The sequence below is a fragment of the Sphaerodactylus townsendi genome, linkage group LG01 (genome assembly GCF_021028975.2).
Source record: "Sphaerodactylus townsendi isolate TG3544 linkage group LG01, MPM_Stown_v2.3, whole genome shotgun sequence".
NCBI lineage: Eukaryota > Metazoa > Chordata > Lepidosauria > Squamata > Sphaerodactylidae > Sphaerodactylus > Sphaerodactylus townsendi.
The window spans coordinates 189,382,695-189,402,040 of NC_059425.1; the positions used below are offsets into that span (position 1 = coordinate 189,382,695).

Sequence of the window (19,346 nt, forward strand, 5' to 3'; positions counted from 1 at the left end):
CTGCTGGGTGACCTTGGGCCAGTCACAGTTCTCTCAGAACTCTCACAACCCCACCTACCTCACAAGGTGTCAGTTGTGGGGAGGGGAAGGGAAAGGCGTTTGTAAGCCATTTTGAGACTGATGGGAATTGTAGTCCATGAACATCTGGAGAGCCGCAGGTTGCAGACCCCACTTTAGATGAAGAGTGTGGGAATGAACACAGAAACAGAAGTATTAGAATAACAACACACACACACGGTTTCTAGTCTGATTTGGGAAATCCACAAAACTCGGCTTAATCTGTCTGCTCTTCTTAGCCACTATGCCACTGCTGCTCCTAATAAGGTAACTGCATGTGTACAGATATATGCAGGCCACTGTGAAACTAAGACTTTTAACCATAATCATTTGGTTTTTTCCAGAGACCAATAGCAAAACAAATACACACAGCAAGCATGTAAAATATTAATAACAGACACATGCCTTTGGACCTCGCTGGACATAAGTATTTGGGAACCGAATGCACGACGAACAGCACAAACTGGTTGCATGAATCCAGGTAATAATTCTCCATCACAAGCCAAATGGGGAAGGGTTTAAAGGCGGCTTCTGAGTAAACAAATTTCCCAAGTGACTTCTTGTGATAACAAGTCACACGCTGAACCGCCATGTCAAGGACAAATGGACAACTTTGCAAAAATGGATTTAAAAAAGGCAAATCAACAAAGAAAAACCACAACAGATGTTGACATGAAGGGCACAGATTAGTTTTAAATCACTCTAGATTGCGTTCAGTGTTTGGTGAATTATAAATAAGTGACATTTCAAAAAACAAAGGCATGTAATTACAAATATCATTTGCACAATGCTGTCAAGTTGCAATGACAGAAAGGGCTTCCCCACCCCCCCAGAACACACCCACCGCTTTTTCTAAAGCTTCCAGTTCTATAAAATAATTTGCAAAGGGAAGGAGCTGATCTCCACAAACACACTGTCTACTGAAACTTTGCTTGATTCAACCTCAGTTCTAGATTATTCCATCACAAAATTTAACAACCTGTGGTCTGTGACATCACCCACCCACCCACCCACTGACACGGCAAACAGAAGCACGAATGAAACATCCTCTTCAACCCTAAAACACACATATTAAAAGCAAAGCTTCGGCAACGCAGGTCATTTAATTTCAGAGTTAAGCACGCCACGAATCACTTCCTCAGCCAATCCAGGCAAAAGAAAGAAGAAGAAGAAGAAGAAGAAGAAGAAGGAGGAGGAGGAGGAGGAGGAGGAGGAGGAGGAGGAGGAGGAGGAGGGGAGGAGGAGTTTGGATTTATATCCCCCCTTTCTCTCCTGCAGGAGACTCAAAGGGGCTGACAATCTCCTTGCCCTTCCCCCCTCACAACAAACACCCTGAGAGCTGGGTGGGGCTGAGAGAGCTCCGAGAAGCTGTGACTAGCCCAAGGTCACCCAGCTGGTGTGTGTGGGAGTGCACGGGCTAATCTGAATTCCCCAGGTAAGCCTCCACAGCTCAGGCGGCAGAGCTGGGAATCAAACCCGGTTCCTCCAGATTACATACACAAGCTCTTAACCTCCTACGCCAAGTGCTAAAAGAAGAGAACAACATGAGGAGCCAGCAGCCAAATAGACAGGATGAGGGCAACGGGCAGCTAAGGTGGCTAAGAACCTGACGGGATAATTCGATAAATGTCTCCAAGTTGTTGTGAGGAAAAACATGGGACAGCTTTCAGCCCAAGGATATTTGGACAGCAATTCTGACTGGGGGTTTCTGAGAGGCCAGTAACCAACTTCAGGTGGAACGAGGAGATAATTTGAGATCAGTGGCGTAGCTACAACGGGGACATCCGGGGACAAATGTTCCGGGCAGTCCCCAATGAGTCACATGGGGGGCGGAAAATCACCCCCACACTTTTGCCCAAGTGCTAAAAGTTTATGGTTTAAGGGTTAACAGTTGACGCAGAAGAAAATGAAAGTTTCTATAAAATAAATACTTCATAATATGGTCAATTTTAGTCTTTGTATACATAATTTGAATTTAAAGTTTCTCACTTTAATATGCAACTTATCCCTGAAATCAGGCTCCAAGACTGGAAGATGGCCAATGTCACACCAATCTTTAAGAAAGGATCTAGGGGGGACCTGGGAAATTACAGGCCAGTCAGTTGGACATCTGTTCCTGGCAAATTAGTAGGATCGATCATTAAAGATAAAGTTATAAAACATGTAGAAAAGCAAGACCTGCTGAGAAAGAGTCAGCATGGCTTTTGCAGAGGCAAATCCTGTCTTACAAACTTACTAGAGTTCTTTGAGGGTGTAAACAGGCATGTGGATAAGGGGGAAACCAGTGGACATTGTCTACTTGGATTTCCAAAAGGCTTTTGACAAAGTTCCTCACCAGAGACTGTTGAGAAAACTCATCAATGAAGGAATAAGAGGGGACATCCTCCTATGGATTGAAAACTGGTTGAGAAACAGGAAGCAAAGAGTGGGTGTAAATGGGAAGTTCTCACAATGGAGAGATGGGTGGGCCTGGTGGGCCACTGTGAGTAGCAGAGAGCTGGACTAGATGGACTCGGGTCTGATCCAGCTGGCTTGTTCTTATGTTCTTATGCTCTTAAGTCCCAATAAAAAACCGGCTTCCTTATTAATTAATAATAAAATAAGGACAGAGAAAGCAAAGATGCCGCTGGAGTTTCCAGCAATCTTTTTCTCGACAGAGTGGAGCCCGCTATAGCAGATCCGTTGCAGACCAACACAGCTATGTTCTGAAACTTCTGTGCACGGCAACCTTGGCCTTCCCTGTTTGTCTCCCGTCCAAGTACTGGCCAAGGCCAGCTCTGCTCAGCTTCCCAGCTCAGGCTTATCAGGGCTATTCCGACTGCTACGTAGTGTACCAAAACACACCTAAAATGTAGGCTAAGCACATACACCTTCACTTGCACGCTAGTAAATCGTGGAATGCACTGCCATGGGAGATAGTGATGGCCACAGGAACAGACAGTTTTAAAAGGGGATTAGAAAGCAGCCCTTTCCGCACACGCAGAATAATGCGTTTTCAAACCACTTTCACAACTGTTTGCAAGTGGATTTTGCTATTCCGCACAGCTTCAAAGAGCACTGAAAGCAGTTTGAAAATGCATTATTCTGTCTATGTGGAAGGAGCCAGCAACATGAAGGAGAGGTATATTAATGGTTACTAGCCGTGGTGACCAAAGGGAGCTTCCACATACACAGGCTAGGAATCCCAGTGCCAGGAGGAAGCCCTCAGCCCACTGCTTTTTTCAATCTCACATATTGTTCTCCGTTACACCTTACAGCCCAATCCAGAGACCTGGGGCAGCCAGGGACGGTGCCGCTGCGCTGGTACCTCACAATTTTCAGAGGGCTTCTTGTTGGAACGAGGAGACAAAATACAAAAAAAACCCACCCTCCCTGCTACCGAAAACCCTCCACTGGGCTCAATAGGTTTACGCCACCTGGGCACCAGCATCCTGGGAGGCAATACCAACTAAGGTCACCTTCACCCCCAGCCGTGCCTCCGGAATGCCTCTGCTAGACCAGTGGAGTGAGTGGGATGAGGGGAACCGGCACGGTGCTCTGAGTTGCGTCCGGCCGTTATGGAGGGCCACGCCAGCCACCCACCAGCAAATGTGCCCTCAGTCAGGGTGTTACCGCTGCTGCTCGGGTAACATTAAGTGATTTCAGCTCAGGCAACGTAGCGAGGCGCAGGAAGCCGGTGTTCTTCAAAAGCAAAGTATTTTATTCAGAAGTGGTTACTACAGTTCAGGCAGGGGAATCGCGCCCTCGTGGCCAAGCGCAAGAACTTTTATACACACAGATCAAAAGGGGGCAAAGGGGCAGGTGAGGGGGCAGGTCCCTTACCTTACAACAATGAAGAAAACATCAACACATAAAAGAGAAGGTACAATTACAACTTTGTGAATGGGACCATGAGATCTCGCTGTCAGGCGTCTTCCCGCGAGACTTTACAATTGTGCTGAAACAGAGCGGAGAGTGTCCATTCATAAAACTGGGTGAAGCTGTTAACGCACCCAGGTATCTGTTATCAGATGGGCTGCTCCCTTGAGTTATGTCCTGAGGCTCCCACGCCTCAGTCCCGCAACAAAAGAAAGTTCAAATGGTCCAATGGCGATCTTGGCACGCTCTTCAACGGCTGGGATATCTGGGGTGCCGTCATCAGATTCAATTTGTAATCCAAAAAGGGTCTTTGTTTTCGCTAAAGAGATTTACCGGGTGTTGGCCCAAACTGAATTCCAAGGCTAGCTTCCTTGGCTCTTAATATCAGCTGCTACAAGCTATTGCTTTTTCTAACAGATACAGATATTTAAAATAACACATCTAAACTTAAACATTAGAGACAATCTTGAAGAACTTCCAATACAGTACAAGCACATATATATACATATAAGCAAGAGTATCCTAAATTAACAGTAATAAACCTTAACTGGAGAACCTAGCTAAAGTGTAAGCCTAAAAATTGGGCAAATAGTAAATCCAACCCGGGGGGGGGGGGGGGGGACTTAAAAGCAAGAAGGAAACTATGTAAAACATTGGCACAATCACATATACACATTCTTTCCCGGCTTTTGGACAACACTGGTCTCTTTGCTCTTATCCTTAGCCAGTATTTTTCCTATTTTCCTGGCGGTAACAAGGGTAAGTGCCCCAGGGAGGGCAAACCGGCCATCTTAGAGCCCCAGCAACTTCACAACTCCCTTCTCTCCTCATCCCCCAGATTGGGCCGTTAGATGGTTAACAGCAGCGATACTCTCTTCTTGGCCCATGGACTCCAATGTACTTGGACAGTTTGTAATCCCCCTCTATTGCCAACTTTACCAGCAAGTGAAGATGTTTTCTGTTCTTTGGCGTGTGTGTATCGCAGCTGACTTACAGCACAGAGGTGGTTTGCCATTTCCTCCTTCTACACACAGGTCTCCCAGTCAAGTACTAACCTAGGGCTGACTCTGTTTGGCATGGACCCTAATAATTATTACTGGCTTTCCTCCCCCCCGCCCCTTTTTTGGGTAGTATGGCTTTTTATATGTTTTTATCAAATTACTGAGTACGTAATCTATTTTGAATATTTTTAAATTGCTGAAATGTTTCTGATGTTGACATCCGCTCCCTTGGAAAACCTATTTTTGTGGAAAGGTGGCATAGAAATAGTTTAAATAAACCAATAATCCATAAATAATCTCTGCCTCCAAAGTGCAAAAGGCACAAGTCAGCACCAAAGCGAATGCTAAGATTAAGCGGCTGAATTCCAAAGTTCTCAATTCTCTCTCCTTTGGCTAGAGAACACCACATTTTTAAAGGGTTCGCGTCGTTCAGCGAAGAAACAATTATGGAAAAGGAAAACAGATGGCAAACGTATTTGAGCAAGAAACGAAGTCAAGAATTGCTTTCCTGTTGCCAAACGGCATACGTACTATTTCAAAAAATGCAGAGAACACCTTCCACCGAGTGCAACTGATATGGGAATATGACACACAGTGTGGAAACCAGACCTCTGCTCTCGAAACAGCGGTATATACAGAAGAAACACTGATCACTTTAAACATTAAAATGTATGCCATTCATGCCCACTTCCAGTTGAAAATACATACCAAACGTGATTGATATTGCAAGCCTGCCAATATGTGAGCAAAGCGGGGCCATAATAGGGGAAGTGGCACCCACTTGCAAAGGAATTTCCTCACTTCCTGGCATGCCTAAGTAGCTTCATTGTCTTTCTGCGCGTGGGAGAAACCCGGCAGAACCATCTGATGTGCTGGGGGGCCGCATGAAGTGCTAAACATGTGTTCAGAACAGGTCAGGTGAAAACCGAGGCAAATCTCTCCAAAAGGTCAATCGCGACACGCATCAAACTTGAGACAAGCAAGCCCCTGCTTCCGGTCAGTAAAGGTAGATCCCTATGTAAGAATAGGATCGATACTGACCCATAGGGTAACATCACATCACAATATTTACTGGGCAGGATTGAAGAGATAGAAAAAGTGCAGAGAAGGGCAACGAGGATGATTGAGGGACTGGAGCACCTTCCCTATGAGGAGAGGTTGCAGCGTTTGGGACTCTTTAGTTTGGAGAGGAGATGGCTGAGGGGGGATATGATTGAAGTCTATAAAATTATGCATGGGGTAGAAAATGTTGACAGAGAGAAATTTTTCTCTCTTTCTCACAATACTAGAACCTGGGGGCATACATTGAAAATGCTGGGGGGAAGAATTAGGACTAATAAAAGGAAACACTTCTTCACATATCGTGTGATTGGTGTTTGGAATATGCTGTCACAGGAGGTGGTGATGGCCACTCACCTGGATAGCTTTAAAAGGGGCTTGGACAGATTTATGGAGGAGAAGTCGATCTATGGCTACCAATCTTGATCCTCCTTGATCTGAGATTGCAAATGCCTTAACAGTCCAGGTGCTCGGGAGCAACAGCCGCAGAAGGCCATTGCTTTCACATCCTGCATGTGAGCTCCCGATGGCACCTGGTGGGCCACTGCGAGTAGCAGAGAGCTGGACTAGATGGACTCTGGTCTGATCCAGCTGGCTTGTTCTTATGTTCTTATGTTCCTTTACGGAGTGGTCTGCCATTGCCTTCCCCAGTTGTCTTCGTTTTACCCCCCAGCAAGCTGGGTATTCATTTTACTGACCTCGAAAGGGTGATCAGTACAGAATACAGTTAAACTCTCCCACAACCTTACTGAAGGCTGATCTCAACAAAGCCCAATACAATCACGGGCCTGAACTCATTACTATCTTGAGCATCAGATCTGGTTTTAGATCCTGAGCAAAATGCTGAGTTGTCATAAGAATCTGCTGCAGGATTATGGGCACTTTCGCACAGGCAGAATAATGCACTTTCAGTGCACTTTCAATGCACTTTGCAGCTGGAGTTTACAGTGCAAAATAGCAAAATCCACTTGCAAACAATTGTGAAAGTGGATTGAAAGTGCATTATTCTGCCTGTGCGGAAGGGCCCTGTACTCTGTCTCACCAAAAGAAAAAAACCAAAAATTGTAACTTGGTTCGCCATGTGTCAGACTGTCTTTGTTTCAGAATGCTCTGGTCCAGCATGTGGAGAATGAAGTTACTAGTTTGTTCGGGGTTGTTGTTTTTTTGGTGAGACAGACTATAGCTATCTTTTGTTGTTCATTTTAGATGTAATTAAAATAAACCAATTTTCTTTTTTGTATAACCTTAATATTATAATACTGATTGCAAAACGGTAAGGGGGAAGTCAGGGGGGGAATAGAGTGGGAGGGGAGGGAGGGGAGGGATATAAGGCCGTGGTGGCGAACCTTTGGCACTCCAGATGTTATGGACTACAATTCCCATCAGCCCCTGCCAGGGATTAAGGATTGACAGTAAACTGAGTAGCAAAGTTAAGATATATGCAGAATTTTATTTGGGAAATCCCTCTTTCTTTATGTATAGACAATTGCTCTCATATGTAAATGTATGTAATAATGATATCTTCTCAGTCCCTTTTGGAAAATTGCAATAAAAACAATATTTTTTTTTTAAAAAGGTACAAAGGGTAGAAGTGAAAAACCTAAAACCTAGAAAAGCTACTCCAAAAATCTCTTGGCTATGGAGGACTGATGGAACTCCACCCAGAGAAATGTCCATTTGCTGTGGAAAAGCGATCAAGATGTAAGAAACTGGCCCAACTTTAGCTTCCAATTAACATCATACAGTCTACGGTCACCGTTTGTGCTTTTCAAGGGATTTGGAATCAATAGGAGAGAGGGAAAGGCCAAGCACAAGCAATTTCGCACCCACTGAAGCCAGATGCAATAATTCTGTTAGGAGCAAAATAGTCATTACAAACTCCTCAAATGCCATGTGGATGGGGGGGGGGGGGGGGAGATTATATAGGGAAGGAGCGTTTCTCACAAAGAGTACTTTAACACTTCATTGTTGGTTGTTTTAACATATGAATGGTCTCTTATTTCACCACAAACCGCTGTATTGTTGGAATGTCAAGTGCATTAAAGTAAGACCACTTGACCAGATTTTTGATAAGGATACTTACAATGTGGAGCAAAGAGTCCACATTCTAACCACGGTTATTAATGACCACATCACGGAAAACAGATTTCTGCCTTTCAGGGAGGCATTTCCTTCCTTTTTGATAGTTGGGGCTGATTTTGTTGTGTTTTTCACCCACAAACTCAGAAGTTACCTTTGTGGGGGAAGAAATCTAAAGAAGAATCAAGATGGGGGGGAGGTGCCTTGTTACCTTTTTTCAGTAGGTAAGAAGTTCTGTACCCTGACCTGGATGCAAGAAGCCAAGATTCAGATGCTATAAGTCAAGCAGGGGGAACCCTGGTTGGTGCTTAGATGGAAGACCACCAAGGAAGTCCAGGGTTGGTCTGTAGAGGCAAGCAAACCACCTTTGTATGTCTTATGCCCTGACCTGGCTAGACTGATCTTGTTGGATCTTGGAAGTTAAGATGGGTCAACCGTGGTTAGGATTTGGCTGAGAGACCACCAAGGTATTCCCAGGTTGCTATGCAAAAGCAGGCAATGGGAAATCACTTCTGAATTCTCATTCAGTTGAACACCATACGGGGTTACCATGGTCACTGCAAGTTGACAGCACTTCCACCACCAGAATGGCAAAGTAGTTAAGAGCGGTGGACTCTAATCTGGAGAACCAAGTTTGATTCCCCGCTCCTCTATATGGACTGGCAGACTCTAAGCTGGTTGGTTTCCCAGCTCCTACACATGAGGTCTGCTGGATGACCTTGGGCCAGTCACAGTTCTCTCAGAACTCTCTCAGCCCCACCCACCTCACAAGTGTCTGTTGTGGGGAGATGAAAGGAAGCAGTTTCTGGCTGCCTTGAGTCTTCTTACAGAAGAGAAAGGCGGGGTGTAAATCCAAACTCTTCTTCTCTTCTTCAGTATGGGCTCCTTATTTTCTTTTCAAGAACTAAAATAAATATTTGCAGAGATTTCTTCCTCATAATATTGGATTAGACAGTTCCAGGTGATTACTATTAGGTTCTTCTTAGGAAGAAGAAAGAGTCTTAAAATTACTGTTCCAGCTGTATTTAAAGCTAAAATTATAAAAGTTTGCTTTCGCAAATGTCAATTTGTGCAAAGCCTATTGAAGAAAATAAGAGATTGGAATTATACTTCACCTTTCTCTCCTGTAAGTAGTCTCAAAATGGCTTACAACCCCTTTGCCTTTCTCTCCTCACAACAGACACCTTGTGAGGTAGGTGGGGCTGAGAGAGTTCAAAGAGAACTGTGGCTGGCCCAAGGTCACCCAGCAGAGAAACGGATCCAGTTCACCAGATAAAAATCCAGCGCTCATGTTGAGGAATGGGGACTCAAACCCAATTCTCCAAATTAAGAGTCCATCACTCTCAACCATTGCACCACGCTGAAGAACAAACTGTCACTCCAAAGTGCTGGCACAGGACAGGTTGACCAACTGTCATCTTTCCCAACAGCAACAAGGAAAGTTGTGATGTAGAAGGGATAACTGCACACTTCATGAGAACTGAGTAGGTATGTTAAACTGCATTAATTTAGAACATTTATATCAGTGAAGGCGAACCTTTTTGAGACAGAGAGCCCAAATTGCAACCCAAACCCCACTTATTTATCGCAAAGTGCCAACCCGGCAATTTAACCTGAATGCTGAGGTTTTAGTTTAGAAAAATAAAACAGTTGGCTCCCTCTTCCTCTACCCCACCCGCTTGAGCAGGGGCCAGCCTGCTCTAGCCTCCAGCAAGTCCCGCGTGCACCGCTCTGTGCCTCTCTAGCATCTCTGCCTCCTCTGCGCCGCCCCCCACCCCACCCTCGGGCAGCAGCCACCCAGAGCATAGGCACCAGGCCTGCCAGCCAAGTCCTCCCTGCTCACCGCGGTGCGCACACGTTGTGCTCAGTGGCCAAGGCCAGCCTAGATGTGTGTGTGGGTGATTTTCCACCCCCCACATGACAAACTCTGTGTGTGCGTGCCCACAGAGAGGGCTCCGAGTGCCACCTCTGGCACCCATGCCATAGGTTCGCCATCACTGATTTATATACTTGCCTGCCACCCATGCATCAAGGACTCAAGCTGGCCATGTAGGGGAAATGCATATGAGTTCCTGCCAGAGAATTATGGCCACCGGAAGTGGCCCACTAAATTGTCCCACCAATCAAAGAAGTTCACCTGGTGAATACACAAGAGGGGGCCTTCTTGGTAACAGCCCCACAATAATGGAACAATCTGGCCCCTCTTTTTCAATCTTTAAAAGGCAGCTGACAGCAGCTTTAGTTTTATAGTTTTTTTTAATCTACTGGCAGTCCTACCTGAGATTTTAAATGGTGGTCTGTGAGATATCTTTTATAATCATTCTGTTTACATTATCAGCCGCCTTGAGTCTCACAAGGTAGACAAGCAGCTATTACATGTGTTTGTAAACAATCCATAACAATGTATTGTCAAAGGCTTTCATGGCCGGAATCACTGGGGTACTGTGTGGTTTTCGGGCTGTATGGCCGTGTTCCAGTAGCATTTTCTCCTGATGTTTCGCCAGCATCTGTGGCTGGCATCTTCAGATGGTAGTAAAACAAGTGAAGTATATGTACCTGTGGAATGTCCAGGGTGAGAGAAAGAACCATTTGCACTGGTTAACAAGTGTAACTAATTGCACCCTTTATATACTCCACTTGCTTTAATACCATCAGATCCTCTGAAGATGCCAACCACAGATGCAGGCAAAACGTCAGGAGAAAATGCTACTGGAACACGGCCAAGCAGTGCGGAAACCACACAACACTCCAATCAATAATAATACTATGCACACCACCCAGGAAAACAGCAGTTACATCTCTGAGTACTATCTCACCATGGACTTGCTGGCACAGTTGTAGCATTTGTAACAACTGCAGAAGAATTCAAAGCTTTACCAGCTGACATCTGCTCACCAGTAAAGCGAATCATCTGCAGCAAATGCAGACCTGGTTGGAATTTTAAGGGATGTATTACACAGGAAGTTGCTACTTCACTCCTTTATTGCGTAAGCATTTACAACAGAGTGGTTGTCTGTAGGAAAAGTTACCCCCCCCCCCTTAGGAAATATGTCAACTTACTCAATTAACCATCGGTTACCCAAAGAAACTGGACTAACAGTTTCACTAATATTTCAAACCAGAGAAGCTAGAATTATCTAGCTTAATTATCGAGACAAAATTAAGAATCTAGCGCACACACTGGCCAAGCTATGAAACAGGAAGTTGACAGGTTTCCATCTTGCCTCCGTCAGGAACTCACTACAACAATGTTTTCAAACAAGCAGCCCGGGAGCCCGCCCAGGCAACCCCCCCCCCTTGCTTCTGATCTGGCCCGGTGAGTCCAGTGACAACCACCTCCCCCAGAGTTTGCCAGTCAAAACAGCTGCCTCTCCCAGTGCCAACCTTGGCTGGCGAGCCTGCTGCGGGATTGCTAGTTGAAGCAGACACCACCACCCTAGTGTTGATATGGGCTAAAGAGCACGTCGTGGCCTTGCCAGCTGAGGCAGCCACCCCATCAACCAGTGCCAATCACCTTCCCCAGTGCCAATCTGGGCTGGCGAGCCTGCTGCAGGATTGCCAGCTGCCAGTCACACACACACAGTGCCAACAGCCTCCACCAGTGCCAATCTGGGCTGGCAAGCCTGTGGGTACGCCAGCCAAGCCAGCAACCCTCCCTGCTTCCCCCCCCTCCCTCCCCTCCCCACCCCCTCAGGGCCCAGCCCAACAATTGATGTCGTATCTGGCTCTCATGACAAATGAGTTTGACCTCCCTGGACTACAGGGCTTTAACAAAAAATGTTTTAAGCCATAACTCCCAAACAATAATACCGCTCTACTGTACAAGAAGGTTGCAAGCATAATAATGATGCTGTGAAGTGCTTTGAATATTGTAAATCCCAATGCAATAATGCTCGGTACTATTAAGTATCCTTCCAAGGTGTTTCTCCTGACTGTGAGAATCAGAAAATGGGATTTTGCTCCCCATGCAGCCGATCCCCAACGCTCCTGTGATAACCCTATACCAGTGGTGGCGAACCTTTGGCACTCCAGATGTTATGGACTACAATTCCCATCAACCCCTGCCAGCATGGCCATGCTGGCAGGGGCTGGTGGGAATTGTAGTCCATAACATCTGGAGCGCCAAAGGTTCGCCACCACGGCCCTATACTGCAGGATCCAGTTGAGAACACACATGCAAAGATTCATTACTTTTCCATTATTCTTTTGGCTACACTACAAACCTTCCATTCACTTCTGAAAGCAAAACACATAAGCTTATCCGTTCTGAAAATACACTTGCAGAATGTGAAGATGTATTTCTGGGACAGGCCCGTGCAGCCGATTACCCCGGGTGGGCTGTCTAATCAATTTCAAACTACGTCCCACTGGGCCGCTGCAGTGTGGAATTCTCATCTGACTAAGCAAATAACTTGAGATAAATTCCCAAGGCTGAGATTCTTGTCTGTTTCCATTCCAGAGTTGAAAAAGGAGAAAGGAATATTTTTGAGGTTTTTTAAAAAAAGTCAAAAGTATGCAGAATGGAATAAATCACACTGTCAACCTCGGGAAATACTCTGCACCCACCTCCGGCACAGGCAACTAAGTGGGTTTACTCAGCTGCCAAGAGCCTGTTGTGGTAACATCAGTTATATTTGTTATGAAGCAAACTTGAGAGTTGCAAAAATCTAACACAGGCTCAATAAGATTGTAAAGCAACAATTACCATCCCCACAGGGATAGAATACCTGCAGAGCAGAGCACCTGGTTCAGGTAGCTCTGCAACCACGCCTCTTCCTCCGTTTGGAGAACAGAGGAGGAAGTAGCCATCAGCAAGACAGAGGGATATCACCAGTCTAGGGTTGTCAACTTCTAGGCAAAACCAGGAGTTCTCTCAGAGGGACCACTGATTATCCAGTCTACAAAGATCAGTTCCCGCAGAGGAAATGGCAGCTTCAGGGGGCAGACTCTATGGTACACCATAGGATCTGGGAGAACACAAAGCCCTAAAACAGTGATGGCGAACCTTTTCGAGACCGAGTGCCCAAACTGCAACCCAAAACCCACTGATTTATCCCAAAGTGCCAACAAGGCAATTTAACCTGAATGCTGAGGTTTTAGTTTAGAAAAAACCAGTTGGCTCCGAGGTGTGCGTTACTCAGGAGTAAGCTTGGTGGTAGTCGGTGGCTTTGCTTTGAAGCAACCGTGCAACTCTTCCAATGAGTGAATCACAACCCGAGGAGGGTTTACTCAGAAGCAAGCCCCATTGCCAGCAACTGAGCTTACTCCCAGGTAAAGGATTGCGCTTTGGTTCTTCCCATGAAAATCAGTGGGGTTTAACAGCTCTTAACAGGGTTACCTACACTGTTTCCCCAAAAGTAGGACTTAGGTTTAATGCTAATAATCAAGCCCAGCGGCCCAGGTCAGCCTAGATGTGTGTGCGGGGGTGGGGGGTACTCTATTTGCGTATGCCCACAGAGAGGGCTCTGAGTGTCACCTCTGGCACCTGTGCCATAGGTTCGCCATCACTGCCCTAGAGTGATAAGACATCCCTGCGGAGCGTCCTCCCTAAAGTGTGCCCTCCTCATTCACTGCCGCCTAATCTCCACAGCTGTCCCAAGGCAGAGTTGACAACCTGGCACCAGCCCCTTCCAACCATCCTGCAGAAAATGCCCCTTACCATTTCTTTGTGCATTCGACCATCAACTCCTGATAAGAGGCCACAAATTGGAACTTGGAGGCATGTTTCCCCACGCGCTGCAGCCTCTTCCACACGGAAGCCATGTCGAGGAGAAATATATCAACCCCAGACCAGCCACGGCAAGTCCCAGGCTAAGAGTTTGCGCATCCAAGTCTAGCAAGAAGGATGCTCATTTGGAGATCTCTTTCCCAGGGAAAATTCCACCGTAGGAGGCGAGAGACGAAGCATGACAGTGGGAGGAAGAGATGGCGAGGAATTCCCTTCACGGAGTTGTCATTCCACCTCCTCTCGATGGGCTCTCTGGCGAGGACCGGGCGGCAAGCTGGAAAGCAAGAGATGCAGAGATGTTATCACCGCAGCCAGCTTCCTTTGGTTTTGCACAGGGATACCCTACCGAGACCTGGCGGGAAAGGGGGGGGGGGGGAGCAGCTGCAACATCAAGAATGCAACCCACGAGTCTGCCTGGGAACAGGCCGCTCTGTGCTTTTTATCAGGACCCTCAGCATTCAAAACATTGGGGAGGGGGACCAAGGGAAGAAGCAGCAGGCTCGGCTGCTCACGTCCACCCTCCAGCATCTCTTGGAAGCAGCACTGTGCCCAAGCCATGCCAAGAGTCTGCAGGCAGGGAGGTGACCGAAGTTCTTTTGTCTCTGTACAAATGACCAAAAAAAGGTGTAACAGTTGTTTCCCCCTCTCCCCCCCCCCCCCAGGGGAATGGTCTGCCTCGCCGGGGAAGCGTTAGCCGAGGTGGTGGAAACTGGTAGTACAAGGTGGGGTGCAAACGGCATTTCCTAAGGCTCGGCTCATCGGGATGCGGAATATCCTTGCCTTTCCACAGCACGGGACTCCTTCCGCTTCTGGCAGGAGGGGGAAAAACGCTGGAGTGACTTTCCGAAGAGGAGCCAGAAGAAAAAAAAATGGAGTGGGAGTGCTGAGAAGGGGGAAGCAATACAAAATGGGGTGGGGGGTGGGTGAATCAATAGGAAACGGGGGCCTTGGGAGGGAAAAGGAATAGGAAATAAGAGGCAACAATAGAATCTGGGGAGCTTAGAGGGTAGGAGCAATAGGAAATGGGGGAGAAGAAATAGGAAATGGGGAACTTAAGAGGGTGCAGAAGCAATAGGAAATAGGGGGCTTGGGAGGGAGAAGTAATAGGAAATAAGAGGCAGCAATAGAAACTGGGGAGCTTAGGGGGTAGGAGCAATAGGAAATGGGGGAGAAGCAATAGGAAATGGGGAACTTAGAAGGTGCAGAAGCAATAGGAAATGGGGGCTTGGGAGGGAGAAGCAATAGGAAATAAGAGGCAGCAATAGAAACTGGGGAGCTTAGGGGGTAGGAGCAATAGGAAATGGGGAGAAGCAATAGGAAATGGGGAACTTAGAGGGTGCAGAAGCAATAGGAAATAGGGGGCTTGGGGGGGAGAAGCAATAGGAAATAAGAGGCAGCAATAGAAACTTGGGAGCTTAGGGGGTAGGAGTAATATGAAATGGGGAGAAGCAATAAGAAATGGGGAACTTAGAGGGTGCAGAAGCAATAGGAAATAGGGGGCTTGGGGGGGGGGAGAAGCAATAGGAAATAAGAGGCAGCAATAGAAACTGGGGAGCTTAGGGGGTAGGAGCAATAGGAAATGGGGAACTTAGAGGGTGCAGAACCAATAGGAAATAGGGGGCTTGGGAGGGAGAAGCAATAGCTAATAGGGGGCAGCAACAGGAGATGGGGAACTTAGAGGGGGCAGAAGCAATAGGAAATAGGGGGCTTGGGAGCATAAAGCAATAGGACATTGGGGAGGGTTGGCAGAAGCAATAGTTAATAGAGGCAGCAATAGGAAACGGGGGTCTTGGGAGGTGGCAGCAATCGTTAATAGGGGCAGCAATAGGATATGGGGAGGTTGGAGGGGGCAGAACAGAAGCAATGGAAATGGGGGCTTGGGAAGGTGAAAAATGGGGAATTGGGGAGGGGGCTAGGGCAACGCAATGGGGGGGCATGGGGGGAAGCCCCTGAGAAGGCAGCAGGCGAGCCCCTTCCCACCCCTGGCCACCGCATCGCCCCCCTCCCCTGCGGCGCTCCGCCTTCCCCCGCACACGCGTCTGCGCTTCCTCACGGCTCCCTTGGGCACCCTCCCGCCCCGCCGCCGCCGCCGCCGCCGCCGCCCGGCGCTGACCTTCCTGCAGCGGCTTCCCCTGCGCAGGCACATGGAGCCCCGGCGACTGCTGCTGTCACCCGCCTCGCTCAGCGCCGGGGCTGCCCACTGAGGCGGACCGAGCGCCGGAGCCTCATGCCGGAGCCGCAGCCCAGAGCAGTCAACGCGGCAGCGGCGGCGCTCCGAACGCAGACTCAGCCTCGGCCGGCCGCCTCCCTCCTGCCACAGCTCCGCGCCTCACACCAGCTTGCCCCGCCAGCGCAACCCAACCGCACGCGCCCGCTCCGGAGGCGCGCCATTGGCCACGGGCGCCGGCCCTCCTCGAGCCCGCGCGCTCATTGGCCGGAGGGCGGCGTCAGTCATTCCGAAAAATAAAAAATAAAAAGGGAGCGAAAAGAAATGACGGGCGCGTTCCCCTCCCGCCCTCGCTTGGTGGCTATTGGCTAGCAGGGGAGCTTGGGGGCGGGGTTGTTTATACGGAGCGAAATAGGCATTGGAGCGGGACGACGTCTGTCTGAGGGAGGATGGACAGTTTTATTTTTATTTTATTTTTATATATTTGGGGGTTGAGGGTTTGAGGGCTGAGGAGAGCGGGGGTCGTTCAGTTTTTGGGAAGAGGATTTGAGTGAGGGTGGCGTGGGCGTTAGGGTGTGGCCTGTTGCCTAGGTGACCCAGCCTCAAAGTCTCATTATGCCATGGAACGTGCTGGCTTTGGGGCCAGTTCAGGTTTGGCACTCCAGATGTTATGGACTACAATTCCCATCATCAGGGGATGATGGGAATTGTAGTCCATAACATCTGGAGTGCCAAAGGTTCGCCACCAAGTGGCCATGCTGGCAGGGGCTGATGGGAATTGTAGTCCATAACATCGGGAGTTCCAAAGGTTCGCCACCAATTGGCCATGCTGGCAGGGGCTGATGGGAATTGTAGTCCATAACATCTGGAGTGCCAAAGGTTCGCCACCAATTGGCCATGCTGGCAGGGGCTGATGGGAATTGTAGTCCATAACATCTGGAATGCCAAAGGTTCGCCACCAATTGGCCTGCTGGCAGGGGCTGATGGGAATTGTAGTCCATAACATCTGGAGTGCCAAAGGTTCGCCACCAATTGGCCATGCTGGCAGGGGCTGATGGGAATTGTAGTCCATAACATCTGGAGTGCCAAAGGTTCGCCTCCACTGTATGTTAGCGGGCTGTTGTAATACTGAAATGGAGTAGGGGAGAATGATGCGTGCCACTCTGAACACCTGAGAAAGGGTGGCATAAAAATTTAATAAAGCAAGAAAGAGCACCAAATCTTGGAGTTCTCGCAGAATTCCTCTCACCCTTTCAACTAATAACCTATGTGCATTTCTGAAAGTGCATTAAGTACTTCTCTGGAGGTTATCTGAAAACCACGACCTCGCTGAAACCAAGTGACTTGGCATAGAATAGCATACACTTCTAATTTTATCTTCACAGGAACCCTGTAAGGGAGGCTACACTAAGACACAATGACTTGGCTCAAGGACTCCTAATATGCTTCATGATCGAGAGTGGATTTGAACCTCAGTTTCCCCAGTATTGGTACAACATTCTAACCACACCACACTGGTTCGCAGCTCAAGTTACGAAAGTTTACGATGTGTAAGGAAAAGTGGCATGCAAGTATTTAGAAAAGAAATGTCACCAAAATAAGCAACAGAAGCAATTAAATGCTATCCCAAAACAAAAGTGCACGAATGGGGAATACATCCCTCTACTTTCTATTGGGTGAGCATCGACAACATAAACAGAAGATCTTTGAGCTGCTATAATCTGAGTAAACAAGAATCATATACAAATATCGTTTTCAGTCCTTTTGCTCTTTACCCAGAACCACACACACACACACACACACACACACACACACACACACACACACACACACACACACACACACACACACACACACATCGCACTAATACCAGACTTTAGTTCTCTTTGCTCCAGATGTAGAAATTGCTCACGCCTGCCTCCATTCACTGCATTCCTCCTCTTTCCACTGGGCCACATTGTAAAAATTTTTACACACACAATAAAGAGGCAGGAAAATGACTTTTGTCGAGCCTGCCTAGCTATTCCTGTGAGGATTTTTCTGCTTAAATCCTTCTCTGTGCTTTCTCAGAAACTTTTGAAGTAGAGAGATTTTCTCATACAAATTATGAAGTCTCCCTGCTTCGGGATCAGCAATACAGTAGGTTTGCAGGCTTTTATGACATCACTCCATGACTCTTATTTGAATTTGTGACCCCTCTCAGAAAGGTTTACATTGAGGTGATCTTAGTCAGACTGTACGACCAGGAATACCAATCTCTCCTGAGTGCTGCACAAAGCTCCTGTTCCCCTCTATACTTTGAGATCACCCCCACGAAATCTAGCCCTGCTGTATATATAGAACAGCTTCTTAATTATAAGTGCAGATGGGTCATGACAAGAGCAAGGTGCAACTCATTCCCCGCTGTCTATCTTCAAGGTCGTTTCCTTAACATCCCACAAAGTGAGTATTGTTGTCAATACTGTCCCAACGCTATGGACTCAATCCCTCATATCCTGCTTTACTGTTCGAGGTATAATGATATTAGAACCGATCTGGGAGCTTTACTACCTCTAGAATTTATGTTTCTCTCAGACAAACTAAAAATGTCTAAGCTATTGAACAGCCCTCGTGTAGAAATTTCTGAAGCAGTTGCTACGTTTTTAATCCATGTTCTACATGATATGTAACAATGATGCTGTTTTTGTACTTGGAATGTAGGGTCCTTCTGGTTTATGCCTAATAAAGGTTTTTTGGATTGGATTGGTTTGGATTGGAGGTGATTTTAGGGGATTTGAAAACGTGCAGGCATTGAACATGCCTGTATGGCTTTACTATAAGGTTGCTGGACTTCCCATGAGAGCCGAAGATCTCCCAGAACGACAACTGATCTCCAGCCAACAGAGATCAGCTCCCCTGGAGAAAATTGTTGTTCGGAGGGTGGACTCAATAGCATTGTACCCCACTGAGCCTCCTAAATTCCCTAAGCCCTCCACTGTCCCCTCCCACAACTCCACCCCCAAAATGTCCACAGATTTCCCAACCGGGAGCTGACAACTCTAAGTTACTAGTTTATTAAGCATTGCAAAGGTCATGTTTTTCAGAAGACAAGAGGGGGATATCTGCAGACACCGTGTGGCATCACATACACACTGAGTGAAGTGATCTTGGATGTCATGCAGACGACAAATTCTGGAACCCACAAGGAAAACCGTTGAAAGTATATTATAAATTGCATTTTCTCTCTCCATCCTACAAAGAAGCATATTTGCAGCCGTAGCGAGCTGCCAACAAACATGTATGGGAACAGACGAGCTGGATGGAACAATGTGGTCAAATTGACAGTCCTTCTCAAATTTTGTGAAAGGGTAGGAGACAGGATCTATCGCAAAACGTTCCCCACATGGAGCGTTTGCTC

General features: G+C 47.3%; 1 protein-coding gene across 6 annotated transcripts in view; it reads right to left on the minus strand.

Annotated features, from left to right (window-relative positions):
• Positions 1–16,112, minus strand: part of EHBP1 (EH domain binding protein 1) — a 453,701-nt gene extending 437,589 nt beyond the window's left edge. For all 6 annotated transcript variants that reach the window (XM_048501846.1, XM_048501837.1, XM_048501820.1 and 3 more), the window contains exons 1-2: positions 15,896–16,112; positions 13,714–14,056 (exon numbers count right to left, since the gene is read on the minus strand). In XM_048501846.1, the coding sequence (XP_048357803.1) occupies positions 13,714–13,728 (15 nt within the window). In that variant the 5' untranslated portion in view covers positions 13,729–14,056; positions 15,896–16,112. The remainder of the gene's footprint in view (positions 1–13,713; positions 14,057–15,895) is intronic.
• Between the last annotated feature and the right edge of the window lie 3,234 nt (positions 16,113–19,346).